Here is a 17,426-nt window from a genome sequence, read left to right on the forward strand (position 1 = left end):
TGTCTTAGATTAGCCTGTAATTTGTTGTGTGGCTGATAGTAGGCTAAATAGGAGGAAGAAAAAAAACCAAAACTCGGATTGAAATTAGCACAAGTAGACTAAAACAAAAGACCCATAAGTAGACTTGATGCTTCAGATCAATACTGGTATTACTGCTGAAAATTTTCGATTCCGAACAGTATGATAACAAAAATGTACGAGAAACTGAGCCCAAGTCGTAAGGGTTCAAATTCATGATATTACAGGAATTTGGAACAATGCTGAGCGCTATACGCCTTAATTTGTTTACTTTTGGTCAGCCGAAATATTTCTCATACAACGCTTTTGAAATCAGAAGGGCGTCTCCTTGAGCTTTCACAGGGTATGGTTGATTACTTTCTTGCCATTCGTTTGAAAATGATATCCATTCCTTTCTCCAGTCTTCCAACTTGAAGGTCTCATTCTCTTTCAAACTTTTCACCAGATGACTGAAGTAAATTGAGGCTCGCGGTAGATAGTACCCTTCTAGGAGTCCGCTCCAGAACTTGTTTGCTAGGAAAAAAAAAAACGGGAAAATTTTACTATTTCACCAACAAAAAAGCATAAAAATCACTACACAACTAAAGCTGTAGTTTTTTGGGGAAGTTAATTTACCATAATCATGAAGTTTACTCTGATTAGACTTTGAATTGTCGAACCACATGGTCACTTGTGTCCTCGCGTTCCACTCATACTGAAGCAATACATACAAAGCAGTCAGACAAATTGTTCACGTTACGTGAATTTGCAAAATGTATAACTGACTGTACAAGTTGACTGAAATTTTAATATAATTTTCCAAAAATATGCCTAAATGTGAAAAGGAAACAAGAATGAATAAAAGTTGAAGTTGGAAGAACCCACTTAGTCATCTCAACTTCAAGCTGTGTTGATTTATTTATTTGAGTTCCTTCGATGACTTGAAGTATCAAAGATACATAATTCTATGACGTATTTTTGTGGTGTGTTTGGATATTTTAAACTAAAGTTATTTTATTCTCACCTGCTTAAGCTCACTAGGATTCAAAGCCAGCTTTTTAGCACTTTCTAGCCAAGGTCCAAGTAGAAAATTATCATCGGCAGCAAGTAGTTCATCGATGTCCTTGATAAGTTGTTGGAACTTTCGGCTCTCGGAACTCAAAGTTTTTGCATCCTTATCTTGGAAAGCTATAATTGCATCCAAATATACCTGGTTTGCTAGCTTTGACAGTACTTGTCTAGTCAAGTCAACCAAGTCATACCTGCCAGAAAGTACATCCGTAATTAGCGCTGTCTCAAATTTATACATCATTCTCACAATCTTAGTGCAAAAACCTCCCGTTTAACTCATTTAGCTTCAAACTTGGCCAAAAGTAATCGGAATCATAGTTTCCCACACCAATTTCTACTCAATGTCTGAGTTCACTCTTGTTTTGTCAACGAAAACAATTTTGAGGGTACATTACATATTTTCTCTTCTTGCTTTTCATGCTCATTTCACTCTGGAAAAGGTAATGTATGAGCGTTCATATTAAAGGAGTGGTGACTATAGGTCAATAATAACCATTTACATAGCCAACAGATGATCTACGGCAAGCCAACGAACATCCGCTTAAACAGCGCAATTCCTTTCTTCATTGTCTACTTTCATTTCTTTGCTCTTCTCCTTTTTCATTTTTCTTTTGATTGGAAAAAAGAAAAAGACATGTATTATAGAAAAAAGATGGACGGACTAATAAAGACAAAGCAAGAAGAATAAGAAACCCATCTGAAGATCCAAAACAATAAAGCGCCATGGGAATCCAAGCCCAGAACCTGGTTATCTAATAATAGGCAGTGCCATTTCTAAAATAATAATACTAGCACTTTTCCAGGTGTATGCTCCAGAGATTAACTTGGAAGAATAAGCTGGGAGACGGGGTGTTGGGATTCTACTCGTATATATCTAGTTACTTTAGTGTGCAAATTTTACCTATATGTGAGGCTTCCAGCCATATCACCTCCTGCATCAAGGAATAGCTTTAATGCTTTGACGACATCCTGAGTAGAATACCACAAATGTGCCTGAGGTAACGGTGAGCTTGTTTCGCTGAAAATGAATCTTCTTCCTCTGTTTGGTGTGAATCTTCTTCTTCTCTTTGGTGCGATATGCATTTGCATCGACGGATCCCAGTCTGGGAATTTAACAATGAAATCTGTATTATGGTCCTGCAACAAGTTAATTGAAAAAGAAGTTATCAGTCCAAACGAATCTGCAGCAAAACCATGTGCCACTTTCTTTCTAACTTAGCTACTGAAATTGGGAAGACAAAGTATCAAATCTTCTAAGCAATCTAAGTCTAACAAGACAAGACTAGAGAATTGAAGGAGGCCTGATATGAATCCTCAGATGCTGTTTTACACAGGCATGCCAATGCAACTCCATTTTACTTGGGAACTGCAATTCCTTGCGCTATATATTTCTTCACAAGTTCAAATGTTTAGTCACTGGTTTTACAACTCTTGTTTTTATCCAGAACTGGTACAAACACAAAGGTAATTTGTTGAAATTTGGATCATTTCTCTGCGTGTTTCTGTTATAAAAGATCTCAATTATGTTGACCTGACCTCAATGGAAAACAAAGTCAATGCTACACTGGATGCCAAAGGGTGTCTAAATAAAAACTCAGATTTAGGATGCTGAAGGGTGTCTCAATAAAAACTCGGATTTAAGTTCAAAGCTGAAACATTAAAAGCACAACTACATAACATGAAACGAATATATGACTAACGAAAATCCTATGTGTACCGACCATTTTTGGACCGAAACCGTACCGACGGCCGCGCGCGGCCGTCTCCGGCCACCGGACGGCCGATCCGAGCCGTCCAAAAATTTTAAAAAAAAAAACCGAGGGGCCCCACGCGGGAATTAACGTCATCCGATGTGTGTAGGGTGCTTGATCTAAACACCCTATTTTTCGTGTATATATTATACACGAAAAATAGGGTGTTTAGATCAAGCACCCTACACACATCGGATGACGTTAATTCCCGCGTGGGGCCCCTCGGTTTTTTTTTTTAAAATTTTTGGACGGCTCGGATCGGCCGTCCGGTGGCCGGAGACGGCCGCGCGCGGCCGTCGGTACGGTTTCGGTCCAAAAATGGTCGGTACACCTAGCAGTACTCTATGACTAAATTACCTTTAAGCATCATAAAATTGAAAAAGATCAAACTGGACGAACTGATTCAGGATCTCAAAAAAATCTCCATAAATTAGCCCTCTGACAACATTAAGGAAATTAACAGAGATATACTACAGCCAATTGACTTATTTGAAAGAAAACGTACAGCAATTCCATCTGTACAATTGTAAATGGTGCCATGAAGAATCTCCCAAGAAGCTTCAACTTTAGGAACTGCTTTGCCATAACGTCTTTGGGAGTACCTTTTCAGCCATTCCTGCACAATCAACAAAACTAAATGTCAGCAACACCACAGTAACAAAATGTTTACATTCTGGAAGTGGAAAGCATCATGCAGCTCAGCAAGAGAGATCCTAAAATGTTACGCATATATTTTAAAACATAGCTCTACCACTTCAACATGTTCACAAAACAAGACAAACATGTTACAGTACTTATAACTGTTGATGTTGAGCTCATTTCCAAACAGTTAAAACTTTTAAGACAATTGTGATCTAAACTATCATCAGAGCTTTGGTTTATGGGAAGTCGTATTCCTCAGTCAAATAGTTTTCTAATTCATCAGGTGATTATTATTCAAAGTTGCACAAAGCGCTTGTGAGGAACAATGAAATTTCTATCTTGGTATATTCTTACACAACAAAGTCTGTAAGCTTCTATTGTCATAAATAAATGCAGCTGCCACCTGTCCAAATCATGAATCATGTCTGAAACTAGCAATAAAATACAGAATAAGGAACAGACCAAAAGGAGTAGTGCTATTGGTACCGACGGTACCATAGGGAAAATGTACCGACGGCCACCGGACGGCCGTCTCCGGCCACCGGACGGCCGATCCGAGCCGTCCAAAAATTTTAAAAAATAAAACCGAGTGGGCCTACGCGGGAATCAATGGCATCCGAGGTGTGTAGAGTACTTGATCCGAGCACCCCTTTTTCGTGTATATACACGTATATACAAATATACACGAAAAATGGGTGCTCGGATCAAGTACTCTACACACCTCGGATGCCATTGATTCTCGCGTAGGCCCACTCGATTTTATTTTTTAAAATTTTTGGACGGCTCGGATCGGCCGTCCGGTGGCCGGAGACGGCCGTCCGGCGGCCGTCGGTACATTTTCCCTATGGTACCCGTCGGTACCAATAGGATTTCTGGACCAAAAGCACAATGGCACGAGGACATTTTTCAGAAATATTAATTATTACTTCCAGTCCTACGACTTCAATTAGGCTTTCATACTAATGAGGTTGATAAATAATAACCTTTGACAAATTTTTAAAAAAAGACTTCCAATAAAGCAACTATGTCGTGCCAATATCTGAAGTACAGCTATACTGTAGAGATCCAAACTTCAAGTACATGCACAATAATTTACACGCGAGGACTCAAAAACCTAGTTTAAAGAATTCATTTTTATTTGTTTAGGTTTCTAGTTACCTATGTTATTAGGGTTATTAGCCAAACCGTAAGAGGCTTTTGTCTGACAAGATCAACAGAAGAAAGATTTGTATTGTGAAATTCGCAGTGCATCATATTCTTCAACAAGCAGGATGTCCCTACCAAGAAAGCAGCAATTACATTACAACTCAATATTTCTTCCCTGCGCATCCTTGACAGCATTACAGTTGTCAGACAAGAAGACCAGTGCCGCCGTGTTGGTGACCATGTACCATACTAGTCTTATGGACTATGTCTTCTATATATCAACAAATGAACAAAGGTGCTGAACATTTTTAAAATGCATGTAAAAGTCCTCCATCATGTTTAGATGACAATCTAGTGAAATTCAATTACCTGAACTTGGACCTTATTACTTCGGAATGCCATTTCAGACATCAGCTCATAGACCACTGGATTTTGTTCTATTCCTTCCATACATGTTCCAACACCAACCTATTTAAACAAGAAAAATCTTTAAGTCGTAAGGAAAAATGGATCCAACAATGTATATCAGGATGAAAATGCATAACAATCAGTATTTACTTGCCATGGTTGAATTGGCACTGATACGGGCATCAACTGGACCTGAAGCAATTGCATCCAAAATCCCATACATTTCAATATTCCCACCGAAGTTGTGCAGCATACACCTATGTATAGCAGAAGCAACAATAAGTAAATTTCCATTTCACAAAACCACCCACAGAAAGTACAAACACAAAAGAACCAGTGAAGTTGCAACCTAAGCTTCAATAAATACATAAATAACCACCATCGGGATATACAACATTGGAACATAAACATGCAAAATATGTACCATCTCAAGATACATAAAGTGAGGCAACTTTGAATAGAAGAGCTTACTACCAGATATAAGGAGTTCCATAAAACTGCGAGGAAGTCTTCCATATGGGTTTGACATCAGCAAATAAATCAAGAACTATCATCTTTCCAAATGGAACAGAGTGTAGAAGTGCCTGTCAAAATAGTAACGAAGTGAACACCTTATTTACAAAAGTTTGGTATAGAAAACTACATTGGGATGGAAATATGATAAATTTAATGAAAGAAATTGAATAGATGTAATTAACAGTCATCAATGCCTGCAAAAATTACTTCACATTAACTCCATGAGTTAAAATCTCCAAGAAGAAAGAAGATATGCAGCCAAAGAAGATCTCCAACTAAAAGAATTAGGAAAGAAAATCAACAAAAACCATATATTGTAATAGAAGAAATTGATCTACACACAACAAAAGAATGAAGAAGAATAATAAAGCAACGCCAAGAGGAGCAAGACTTCTATAGAAAGCCACTACCACACCACTTATTAGGACGTTTCCAATGTCGTCAAACCATACTTTATCCAACTTCAACCTCATTAGCAAGTCTTCAGATGCTTTATCACACTTCAGTTATCAACCTTACGACTTCCCATGCTTTGTAATCCTACCGCCTATGACTCAGCTTCAGTGGGACAAGGTCTCCACTCTTCCTTGCATAATAAAAACTACCTCAACAACTCTATTAAGTGATCCCACGTTACTAATCCCAAATTTTCATTTACAAGGTAATCTTCTCCTTAACAGTATATTCGCCTCAAAGCATGGTTGGACAGAAAGCTTTTGATATATATTATGGACATCACGTATTCTTTTGGAAAGTTATGCGGAGACTGTGAGTGCAAAACTCACCAACATCTCGACACACCTAGTCATGTACACTGCGTAAGATATGCTACCAATGCCACCAAGAAATAGGCACGACGCCACCACCCAGACAACCGGTACAACTAAGGGTGCCATTGCGTCGACACACTTGAAATTAACAAGCATGAAATGAACAACCAAAACAAAATGTGCACTTCAGGGGAATTCAAGAAGCCAAATAAAGAAGTCATAATGTGGCCTTGCCAAAGAGAAAGAGCGAGAATATCCACTGGCTTGGAGTTCATACTTTCATTTGCGGTGGTTTCCAGAACGATGAGTCTGAATAAAACAGCCAACCCTGCACATTGGGCAAATCATTCCTTTTCTGTAAGTCATTTGATGTATAATAAAGCATATACCCCCGAAACCCACTTCATGGAAAGAAGCTTTTATATGAATAAACAGTCATATAAAAACACATCCCGGCTATGTCACACACACCATAAAATATAAAGAGCACTTGTTCTATTTAAGCGACAAAAAGAGTCCACTTGATTTCATAGTTTTCCTAATATTTAAGGGATAACAATTTCTTACTCAACTTTCTATCAGAAGTGCAAAACAGTTCATTTGATTTGCCACCATAAGTTTTTGCTTCTGTATTCTTATATGGTATCTAACTTTAGCTCCTTGTGATGTTGAATACGCCAACTCGAAAATGCAAAAGGAGTCAAGTAAATGCTAAAACTTGACAAACTACCGTTTTGACCTCAGTAAAAAGCAGTGTTCTAAAACAAGGAATTAATCGGCGATTAACCGCCGATTAATCGTTGGCGGAGCCTATCCGATTAGGTCCGACTAACGATTAATCACCGAGTACTAATTAATATGCACCGATTAATCAGATTAATCGCTCGAAGGTGGCTAACCGCCCGACTAGCGCCGAGTGACTTTTAGAAAATTGGTAAAAAGTTGGCAAGGACAGTTGAAGGAGAACTAGGGGTGGAGAGAGGGGCAGGAACAGGAAGCATACCTGCATTAGCCACACTGCGTCCTTATCTGCTTTAGACATAGCTTTGAAGATAGCAGCTCCAAGAGATGAGATATATGACGGATCATTCGTTGGTGGAGTGTTTTCATTGAATGTGTCACTGTCCAAACATACACATGGCCACGGTTTGCATTATTTTGCAGGGAATGAACACTTAATGGCGAGGAAACAAGGTCCAATTAAAAAGTAAGTGAAGTACTAGCATCTTTTCCTCATAAAATATCAAGAGGAAAAAAAGTAAAAGACAACTTGTTTATGCAGCATAGCAAAAATATAAGCATCAAATAGCACGAAAGGATTCGAAACAAAAATATGGCAGACAGTAAAATTTCTCTGTTTCTTCCTCTTGCAAATTAAAGGTCTTTGAGCTGATGACAACACTAAAGCTAACCTATTAAGTTGGACTCCATGCAATACAATAGTACAATACAATACAAATGACAAACTAAACATGCTATAAGACAACAGAAGAGAATAATGAACCATTTACAAAATGCTAATTAACATCGCCTCGTAAAGTTTCTTTGATGTTACATATGCTCCAAGACAGTAGGATAACAATTTAGAATAAATGGCAAAAATTACCAGTTATAGATATCCGTCACATCTCCATATTCTGCAACAAAAATTAAAGAGCAAACCTAGTCAACGAGATAAAACAAAGTGGAGAACACCTACACGAGCATCCGGTAGAACAGAAACAAATAGAATATATGATTGAGGCATCAATGTTAATGGGAATAACAAATCAACTTTATCACTTCAATGTTGAAGACAATCCACTATTAAGCGTCTTAAACCCCTTCCAATACCCCATCAGGGAGGAAAAATAAAGTTCAGGTCCATGGACGTTAAGAAAGGCACGGCTGCTTCAGTGTGTGAACTTCCATAGTAATATTACTCTTAAGCAATCCAATGATGAAAAGTCATTCCATGCCTAGTCTACAACCAAATCAATCACATGCAAAGGGTTGGAAAGTGACTAACAGACCTGTATCGCACCTTTGATTTGTCGTTTAATAAAAGCCTCCCCAATCTCGATAAACAAAGGATCAGAAGGATCAAGAAGGAAAGTACAACACCAGCGAGTATCACCATTGATAGTGTTCCTAAGATAGAGATACACGGAAATTTTCAACTCATGTAAGACATCAGAAGCACAAATATCCAAAAACCTCAAAAGAAATTCGTTTCAGCATGGGAACAAGAGTTCAGCAATGCAATCAATTTAAGAGTTTCATTCATGAAATCATCGAACTTCAGATTGATTTCCCATAACCAGAAGAAACAAGCTTTATAATTCTCACTCCCCGAGTCTAGCTATAATTCACATCAAAGAGAAAGAACAACGATTACCATTCCCCCAGTCTTGTTATATTTGCAGAAGGGAATATGTCTTTGAGTGTTCCCGGAACATTCCCAGAGAAAGACGGCAGCACTGATAAAAGGAAGAATCAGACACATCAACACTCAGCACCGATAAAAAGAAGAATCAGACAAATCAACACTGTCGAGGGAGCTTCATTAGAACAATAAGTCAGTTTGATCAAATTCCAGGTTGTCCTGGAAGAACAAAGATCACATCTCTGGATATTTAGCCAAACATAAGGTGCTATGAAATCCATCAGATGGAAGGGCCATTTAAATCATGAAATTAAATGATTATACCTGGAGTCATCCCAAATTCTACCATCCGTGACAAAATCTGCTTTTGCAAGACCAACTGTTGATCCAACCAATTTTTTGATAGAGGCCCACCCCACCTGTGATTTTGGTTATTTTAGACTATCATAGAAAATGGCAAAAAAGATGAGACCAAGGAAACCAGTGTATGGATCAAAAAATTTCATCGAATAATGCAGAAAACCCATAATGTCATGTGTAACATTTCACAAAACTTAAATGGAGTGTAGGGTTTAACCAGCCCTAGGACACATGAAACAAGAGTAAACCCTCGGACCTCATAGGGCCAATGACACACTCTGAGAATTTCTCTAGGATTATTTGATCTTTTTTGATAAGATAGGAGTAGTATACAACTGATTTTCTGACTTTCCGTTCCGCTAGAAGGATGGATGGTTGTGGATACTGGAGTAGTGGTTTTTTGAGAAGGCTGTTTTTAATCGATTACTCTTTTGCCCATAACAGCTATTTAATGGCACACTAAAAGTAGTTGTAAAAACTTAATTTTTGGAGGGACAATTGAGGAAATTACTTTTGTGACAGAACTTCAAAAGTCATTCACACCAGAAAGGACTTTTCCCTTTATACAATAGAATAGATTCGGAAAGTATTTCATTAGTAATGAGCAGTGACACCTATGATTTTAAGCACAATTTCATCATTGCCAACCCTCATGCGTTATCTAATCGAATTACAGGAACATAGTAACTCCAAATGATACAATGAAATTCCTTTTCATATGGTATGCTTTGCTCTGAAAGTGGCTAATAATAACGTAATCCCTCGAGAACATCCATCTTGTACTTTCTTTAAGCAGCATTTGAAAGGATGAACAAAGGTTGCAATCTGAGTGGTAAAATCGGTACCACAAATAGATATAGCACAGCATGATTCAAAGGTATAACAGACCTAATCTTCAATTTAGATGGGTATGCAACTCACAACTGCTTACCCATGTAAATTCCCCATTCGAGCCCAAGCAAGAAAAGCAGGTCCACCAAAGAAATCATTCAAATCTTGTATGGTAATATTAAAATCCTGCCATTGAGCAATTCAAAATAGAACATAAATGAACTTGCATACGTATTGATCCCAGCATCGATAAAAGCTGAACTTGAAACCTAAAATGCGACCTTGCAAATTGTAAACTGAAACCAGAGAAGTATCAGCAAAGAAACAAACTAGCCTGTATTCCCACAATTGGATCTACAGCTCCATAAGCTAGCAAAGCTAGGAACGATATTCACTCATATACATCCTTCAGGAGGGAAAAAAAAACTAGGACTCAAAGCATGAGCGTATCCATAATCAGAAACCTAGTACTGAATAAAAGACAAATGAAGAACACAAAGACTTGTTGGTCATCTCAAACTTCAACAAGGCATTTGATTGAATATCCAACAAGAAAAGACGTGAATTTTTTAATGTCTTGTCAACGGGAAAGCAAGAGTAAGAGTTTTATTTGTCCAACTACGTCAATAAACTGCTGCTTGAAAGTAGCAAATGCTGCTAAGCACATCATACCAGTAAAGAAGAACATGACTCAGGACATCAGGACATGCAAGTGCAAAAGCAACTACAACTAATCCCGATAAAGTACAAGTAGAATAACGTGAAAGCATACTTTCAGTCCAACCACTTCTATTAATGGCAAGAGCGCATTGCCAACTAGGGCGCACATGATATAGCTAATGAGTGATGACCTTGAAACTTTCATGAATTAAATACAAAATAAGCAAAAAGTGCAGAAAACATATAGATGCATGCATCTCATAAGAATATAATTGCAGTTCGATATATAATGTGATACCCCATATGAGGGTTTTTTCTCTTGTAGCTGGATATGATTCTCTCATGCTATAACTTCATTTCAGCACAACAAGAAGCTTTTAGGAACCTGCTTCTCCATTTCAAATAGAATTATTATTAGAATTAGTTTTCGAAGTTAGGAGAAAGTTTTCTTAGCAGTTTCTATATCAGAATAAATAGAGATATTCTTGGTTCCATTCGAGATCTGCTTCTTCCTGTGAAACATAATCTGTTCATATATGTGTCAAGGCCGGCCTATCATGCACCTTTTTCCTGTCTCTTTCAAGCACATGGCACTGTCTGACATTCAAGACAGAAATCATTTTTAAATCATGAGAGCAAGAATTGTGCAATGCAATTCCCACAGTAAAACCTAGAATGCATATGCGTATCACAAAAGCAAACTTGACCAGTGATCAACCTACCAAGAAGATTCCAAAACCAAGAAGATTCCAAGATAAACTTGCAAAGACTCAAGAAGGTTGAAATTCCAATGGATTGAATGTAATAGAAAACCTAATTCAACCACCACGATAATCTCATCATTTTTTTTGTCCCCAGAACAGTCCAAATGTGGGCACACACGTTCTCCGTAACTGGTAAGGAAAGAGAGAGCATTTTACACTCCAGACACAAGTGACTCAAATATGCATCACCAATTCGCAGCTATATCAACAGTGCAACCAAATAGAGTTTAAACAGAAGATGATAAACTGACAGGCACATCATCGCAAGTTATAATAATGGATATATGTACTCACTGAAAAAACACTTTGCCAAATGGTTTCTTGCCCTGTGAATGCTAGAGGCAAGTTAATCCCTTGAAGCGCCATCCAGTCTATCTCTTTTTCCCACCTTTCCCAATCCCACCAAACATAAGAATCTGTAAATAAGATTACGTAATCATGGGGTATTAGCAGTAGAACTGTAGAAGCAACAGATAATATGAGGAGCTACATATTATTTAAGTCCTGTGTTACAAAGGCTTGACTCTTGAGTACAGGTGTTAGGTGCGGGTTTGTGTTTAAGTATTGTATTTATTTAACTCCTACGTCTAACTACATGGCGATGCAGAAAAATATTCATATTTGGTGATGCACTTCCTTCATACACTTGGATAAATTGGAGTTACAAGGTGCCATAGAGCACTTCATGCATAACATAGACGCATCATGGAGAGTTATATAGTGAACTCAATTTACTAGAATGCTTGTGTATTAATGTCCAACCGACGGGCAGGTTAGAGTAGCCAAGGCCATGGGAAGTGTAGACACCTCATATGACCTTACCCACGCATGAGTTTACAGCATTTGTAATTCATACTTAAAAGAGTTCATGAAACACAGCTGGAATCAAGAGAGTTGCATTTGGAGGAAGCAATATCTCCAAATAAGGCGAATAATTTATGCGGTGTTAGTGAACCTTAGTAGTGAAGGGCAAAGGCTCTCACTAGACTGTGTGACTGCAATGCAACTATCACCCTGGCACGACATGACACTCTAAAATGCATGTTGTGTTGAGCAAGAACATCGCAACTAGGAAGACAAAGAATTGAAGGCATAGTCCCAGTAGAGATAATTGAACTACTAGGAAGATAGTGTTCACTGCATTTGTCCTAAATTACATCATCTCCTGAATTATAGCTATTAACTATTCTCAAGATGTACAGGGATTTAGTTTTTGTGATGCCCGTCTATTTTACATGGTTCCTCCTTCATGCCATTTTCTTAGTGAAATGAATTCAATAGAACAAGAAAAAGAAAAGGAAGAACTGGAAGATTCTTTCGAAAACGAAATGGAATGGAAATTTTGTGGAAAATAAAATGGAATTAATCTAAGGGAATGAAAGGAAAAAGGTTTCCTCAGGAAAGAGAAGAACAAATAAACTAATGGAGCACAATGTCATGGGCAAACAAGAAAAAAACAACTGGAAGATATTAGATTCTCTACAATGCAGGTAACTATTACATACAGTCACCGAGTAATAGTGCATTGGTAGACTTTGCCCTACGTAGATATATAGTCATAAGTATCTCTGTAGTTCGCCAATGAGACTAGAAGATGAGCCAGTGTTACAATGGAAGTCAATGTAGCAAATAGCGAAGTCAATGTAGCAAATAGCCAAGAGGCTCAGGACAGCAAGATTAACTAGTAAGCAGAAACGAGTTGGCAGTGCCTTGGTACTTACAACTCGACGTTACAACATTTTGGTAATAGTTCCATGGGACTGGACGTTGAATCTTTACTCCATCATCTGAAACAAGAGGCAGAAATCCAGGCTTTGGGATGGAAGCTACCTGAATACCACCAGTCTTGTCCCATGAAACATGAGCAGCACACCAATACTTCAAATACCAATGGAGGCCAGATGCAATTTCAACCGCTGTATCACCTTCAATCCTACAGAAAGAGGGAGGGAGGGAGGGAGAGAGAGATAGAAGATAAGTATTTCACGATGAAATAAGCATCTCTTAGGAAAAGAATAAAAGCATCTCTTCTATGTTATTTCAAGTGAAACATGCATTAGTAAGTAGTTTTCCAACCTCAGGACCTTCAACCTATTTCTTTTGTTGAAACAAATGACTAACTAGAAGTTAAATACCATCTTCTATCGGCAGAAATTGCCTAAAATTCCTTTTGAGTTTTGATCTCATGCTTCATCGAACAAGTACTATGTGCGACATATGGAATCCAATAAAGTCAGAAATCAACGGATGAAAGCCATAAACTGTGTTAAGACTTCACCGAAATTATTGCCTTCAAGACTACGTAAAAAATGAAAGAAGGATAAGTTCACAGTTTCTAAACTAAATTGAGAAGCTGTATGTCTAGTTTAATCACACAACCATAGACAGAAAAGATCCACAAATACGCTGAAAGTCCAAAGCCGACCTTCAAAAAATACAACATGCAAGCATGAAAAGATTACAGTTGCAACATAAGCAGTGATAAAAAACAACTATCTAACTTTCTTCTTGTTTGATGTCGCCTATATCCATATTCATTTCAACACATCATTGAGTCAATGACTCCAAATCTATCATCTACTTAAACAAGGAGAAAAAACCTGGTGCCTGATATTCTATAATAAAGAGAGAGAAAACAACAAACTCGACCTATTAACCTTGAGACTGTGGATTTGAACTAAAGGGCAGCCACTTTGTGCATATGATGCGGGCAAAATATCTACCCAATCTACCTGTGCTGGTGACCTATTAATGGGGACTAAAAGTCACCAACCTTCTTTTCACTGTACAAGTTCCTAAGACTTCAAGAAAATCAAAATTTTAGTACTTGTGTAAGAGCCAAATTCTACTTACACTATTTCAGGTTCATTCTTGCTTGATTTCTTGTAATTGCTTATCCGAAAGCAACTGCGCCCGCCACAAATGTCCTAAAAGTTGGAACAGAGAACTACTTAGCACAGTCCATTAGGATAAATCAGAAACATACAAACAGGCATTGACTGCGAATATATTAGGAGTTGAAAGAATAGAAAGACTTCACCAAAGATTAACTAGTGCACATCTATAGGAACATAAAGCAGTTGTACTTCCTATTTGCAAAAAAAAGATGAGTCGCAAAATAAAAACTTTCTCCACGGTCAGGAGCAAGGAGAATAACCAAATCCCAAAAGACCCATACAAACTAAGCCTAACACAAATTTGAATTTTTATTTTTTTATCTTTTTACTTTTTGATAACCAGGTGGCTTATATACACCTCGACTGACTAACGTGGGACCATAAACCCACCGTTCACTAGTGGGTGCCCCTCTTGAAGAGCCAGAGCAAATGCTTCGTATGTACTGGCCCCAATTTTATTTTATTTTCTTCTGTATTCTAAGCAATTGAGCATAATACCGCCCCTGTAGAATGGTACCCAAATGGAATGAAGCCTGCCCAAACAAGAAAAAAGAGTCAACCCAATATTATGCTAATATGAAAGCACCTTGGATACAATCTTGAACTGAAAGCTGGAGACATGGGTAGGAAGCAATCTCCGGAGAACAGCTTTGGCTGCAGATTCTTGTACGGAAGGAGGTGACCGTTTGGCCTCCAGTCGTGTGAGCAGACCCTGTATTGCCTCTGATTCTGCTGATTTCGTTGATGAAGAGGGCGATATGGGTAGTAACAGGATCGAAATCAGAAAGAGAAACTTGGAGATGCGCATGTTTTGTGTCTTGGGTTATGATTGTTCTTCACAGGAGTAGAGAAGTGGTTCCACCGAATCCAAGTCAAACTTCGATGGGTTTCATGATTATGTTAGGCGCAGTATATGTTTGTTTTCGCTTTTTCTATGTTTGCTTTGGGAGTGACTCGAAGCGCGCCGGAAACCGTCCAAAAAGGGAAAAAGTGCGCCGGAATTGTTTGTTTGCGGGATTCACAATGTACTCTACTAGATGGCTTTGCATCCACCGTCCGAGTTTCCTCTGTCCGACTCGCTGTCCCACTCTTGTGAATGTGCCACGTTATTCTCCCCTTTAGTCTCCGTTTGGTAGTGCTTCTAATATTTGATGAGTGCCTATAATGTTTAATGATTTTATGAGATCTATTTCGGGTCTCAAACAAATAATTCAAACATCAAGTTATTCTTTAAAAAATATTTTTCTATCTGTTATTATAAAAATTTAACTCAATTCGATATTCATTAGGGCTTTATCAGCATCGGTAGGGTTGCTACGAATTTAGGAACAGTCAAAGATTAACAGCCAAATACTCAAATTTAAATTATTGATTGATTATCTTTTAGGAAAAATTTCACGTAGACAGCTGATCTTTTACACAAATCACACATAAATACCTGACCTTTCTTAAATTTCATATAAACACTTGAGCTTTCTAAAAACTCATCAATTCTATATCTGCCGTCACTCATCCGTCTAAAACCAAACGGGAAAAAAGTTAAATGCTCCAATTTTTTATTTGTTTGAACTAGTGCGAAAAATCTTCTTATTCTAATCATTTTATCCTAAAGAATTATAATTTATTTTTGACTCTAAAGCTCTCGTTAGTCAGCCCTAAGAAAGTCATACAATCAAATATCTGTTAAAGCTAACTAACGAGAGCTTTAGATTCAAAAATTAATTATGACTCTTTAGAATAAAATGATAAGAGAAATAAGATCTTCACATTGGTTCCAACGAATTGAAAATTTGAGCAATTAATTTTTCAACTATGTATAGACCGTTTATATATTAAAAAATATGATTAAAAAATTAAGTGCTCTAATTTTCAATCTGTTTAAACCAGTGCGAATATCTTATTTCTTTGATCATTTTATCCTAAAGAATCATAATTAATTTTTGACTATAAGGCTCTCATTAGTTAGCCTGAAGAGATATTTGATTATACGACTTTCTTAGGGCTGACTAACGAGAGCTTTAGAGTCAAAAATTAGTTATGATTCTTTAGAATAAAATGATCAGAAAAATAAGATCTTCGCACTGGTTCAAACAAATAAAAAATTGGAGCACTTAACTTTTTTTCCGTTTGGTTTTAGATGAAGGGGTGACGGCAGAAGTTAAATTGATGAGTTTTTAAAAAGCTCGTGTGTTTATATGAAATTTAAGAAAGGTCAGGTGTTTATGTGTGATTTGTGTGAAATGTCAAGTGCCTACGTGAAATTTTCCCTAAAAAATAATCAATCAATAATTTAAATTTGAGTATTTGGTCGTTAATCTTTGACTTGTCCTAAATTCGTAGCAACCCTACAGATGCTGAAAAAGTCCTAACGAATATCGAATTGAGTTAAATTTTTATAATAACAGATAGAAAAATATTTTTTAAGAATAACTTGATGTTTGAATTAGTTTTTTAGGATTCGAAATGAATCCCACAAAATCATTAAATGTTATAGGCACTCATCAAACATTAGAGGCACCACCAAACGGAGACTAAAGGGGAGAATGGAGTAGATAACGTGGCACATTTAAAAGAGTGGGACAGAGAGTCGGACAGAGGAAAGTAGGACAGTGGATCCGAAGCCTAGATGCTCTACTAGATTCTCGTGGATAAATGGGAGGTTGAGCAAACGGAGTGCTGCAAACGAGCCAGAGCTTTTGTATTTGAGCTCAGTTTGTTTATTAATGTGATTTTTTAATGATTTTTTTGAGAATTTTTGAGTTTTATTTTTGGAATAATGAGTAGAGAGAAAAATAAGATAATAATTGGAGATAGGGGTAATAAGTTGAGAGAGATAGAGAGAGGAATAAGAATAATAATTAAAGAGTGGAGAGAGAAATGAAAGGAATAATTGAAAATAAGGGTAATTAGTGATTTTTGAGTTGGGAAAAAAATTTCAAATTCCCATCCAAACAAAGCGTAAATAAACTAAAAATTTGAGTACAAGTTTGGTTTGAGAGCTCATAATGAGTCAAACCTGATTAATTGACTAAATGAGTCGAATCGAACTTAGAGTGTTAAGCTCAATTCATTTAATAAATGAGCTCAAGGCTTAAGTTTAACTTGATTACTGAACGAGTTAAGCCGAGCTCTAACAAGTCAAGCCTTGAGCAGCTAATTTATTTGCAGCTCTAAAGCAGAGGTGTTATTAGCTCATCTGGTTGCATCTATTGGCTTCCATGGGACTCGTTGTTGTATCTATTTACTTC

At 37.3% G+C, this 17,426-nt stretch overlaps 1 protein-coding gene across 1 annotated transcript; it reads right to left on the minus strand.

Annotated features, from left to right (window-relative positions):
• Nucleotides 1–128: 128 nt before the first annotated feature.
• On the minus strand, nt 129–15,200 carry LOC131334359 (alpha-N-acetylglucosaminidase). Its single transcript, XM_058369328.1, has 19 exons — nt 14,765–15,200; nt 14,135–14,208; nt 13,003–13,214; nt 11,576–11,697; nt 9,958–10,043; nt 8,991–9,085; nt 8,679–8,760; nt 8,325–8,431; nt 7,908–7,938; nt 7,305–7,422; nt 6,579–6,629; nt 5,490–5,599; nt 5,170–5,272; nt 4,977–5,075; nt 3,325–3,435; nt 1,970–2,205; nt 1,022–1,259; nt 634–712; nt 129–531 (listed from the first exon to the last, which is right to left on the minus strand). The coding sequence occupies exons 1-19, from the start codon at nt 14,984–14,986 to the stop codon at nt 296–298; spliced, it is 2,412 nt and encodes an 803-aa protein (XP_058225311.1). The 5' UTR covers nt 14,987–15,200; the 3' UTR covers nt 129–295.
• Between the last annotated feature and the right edge of the window lie 2,226 nt (nt 15,201–17,426).

Source organism: Rhododendron vialii, chromosome 7a (assembly GCF_030253575.1).
Source record: "Rhododendron vialii isolate Sample 1 chromosome 7a, ASM3025357v1".
Classification (NCBI taxonomy): domain Eukaryota; kingdom Viridiplantae; phylum Streptophyta; class Magnoliopsida; order Ericales; family Ericaceae; genus Rhododendron; species Rhododendron vialii.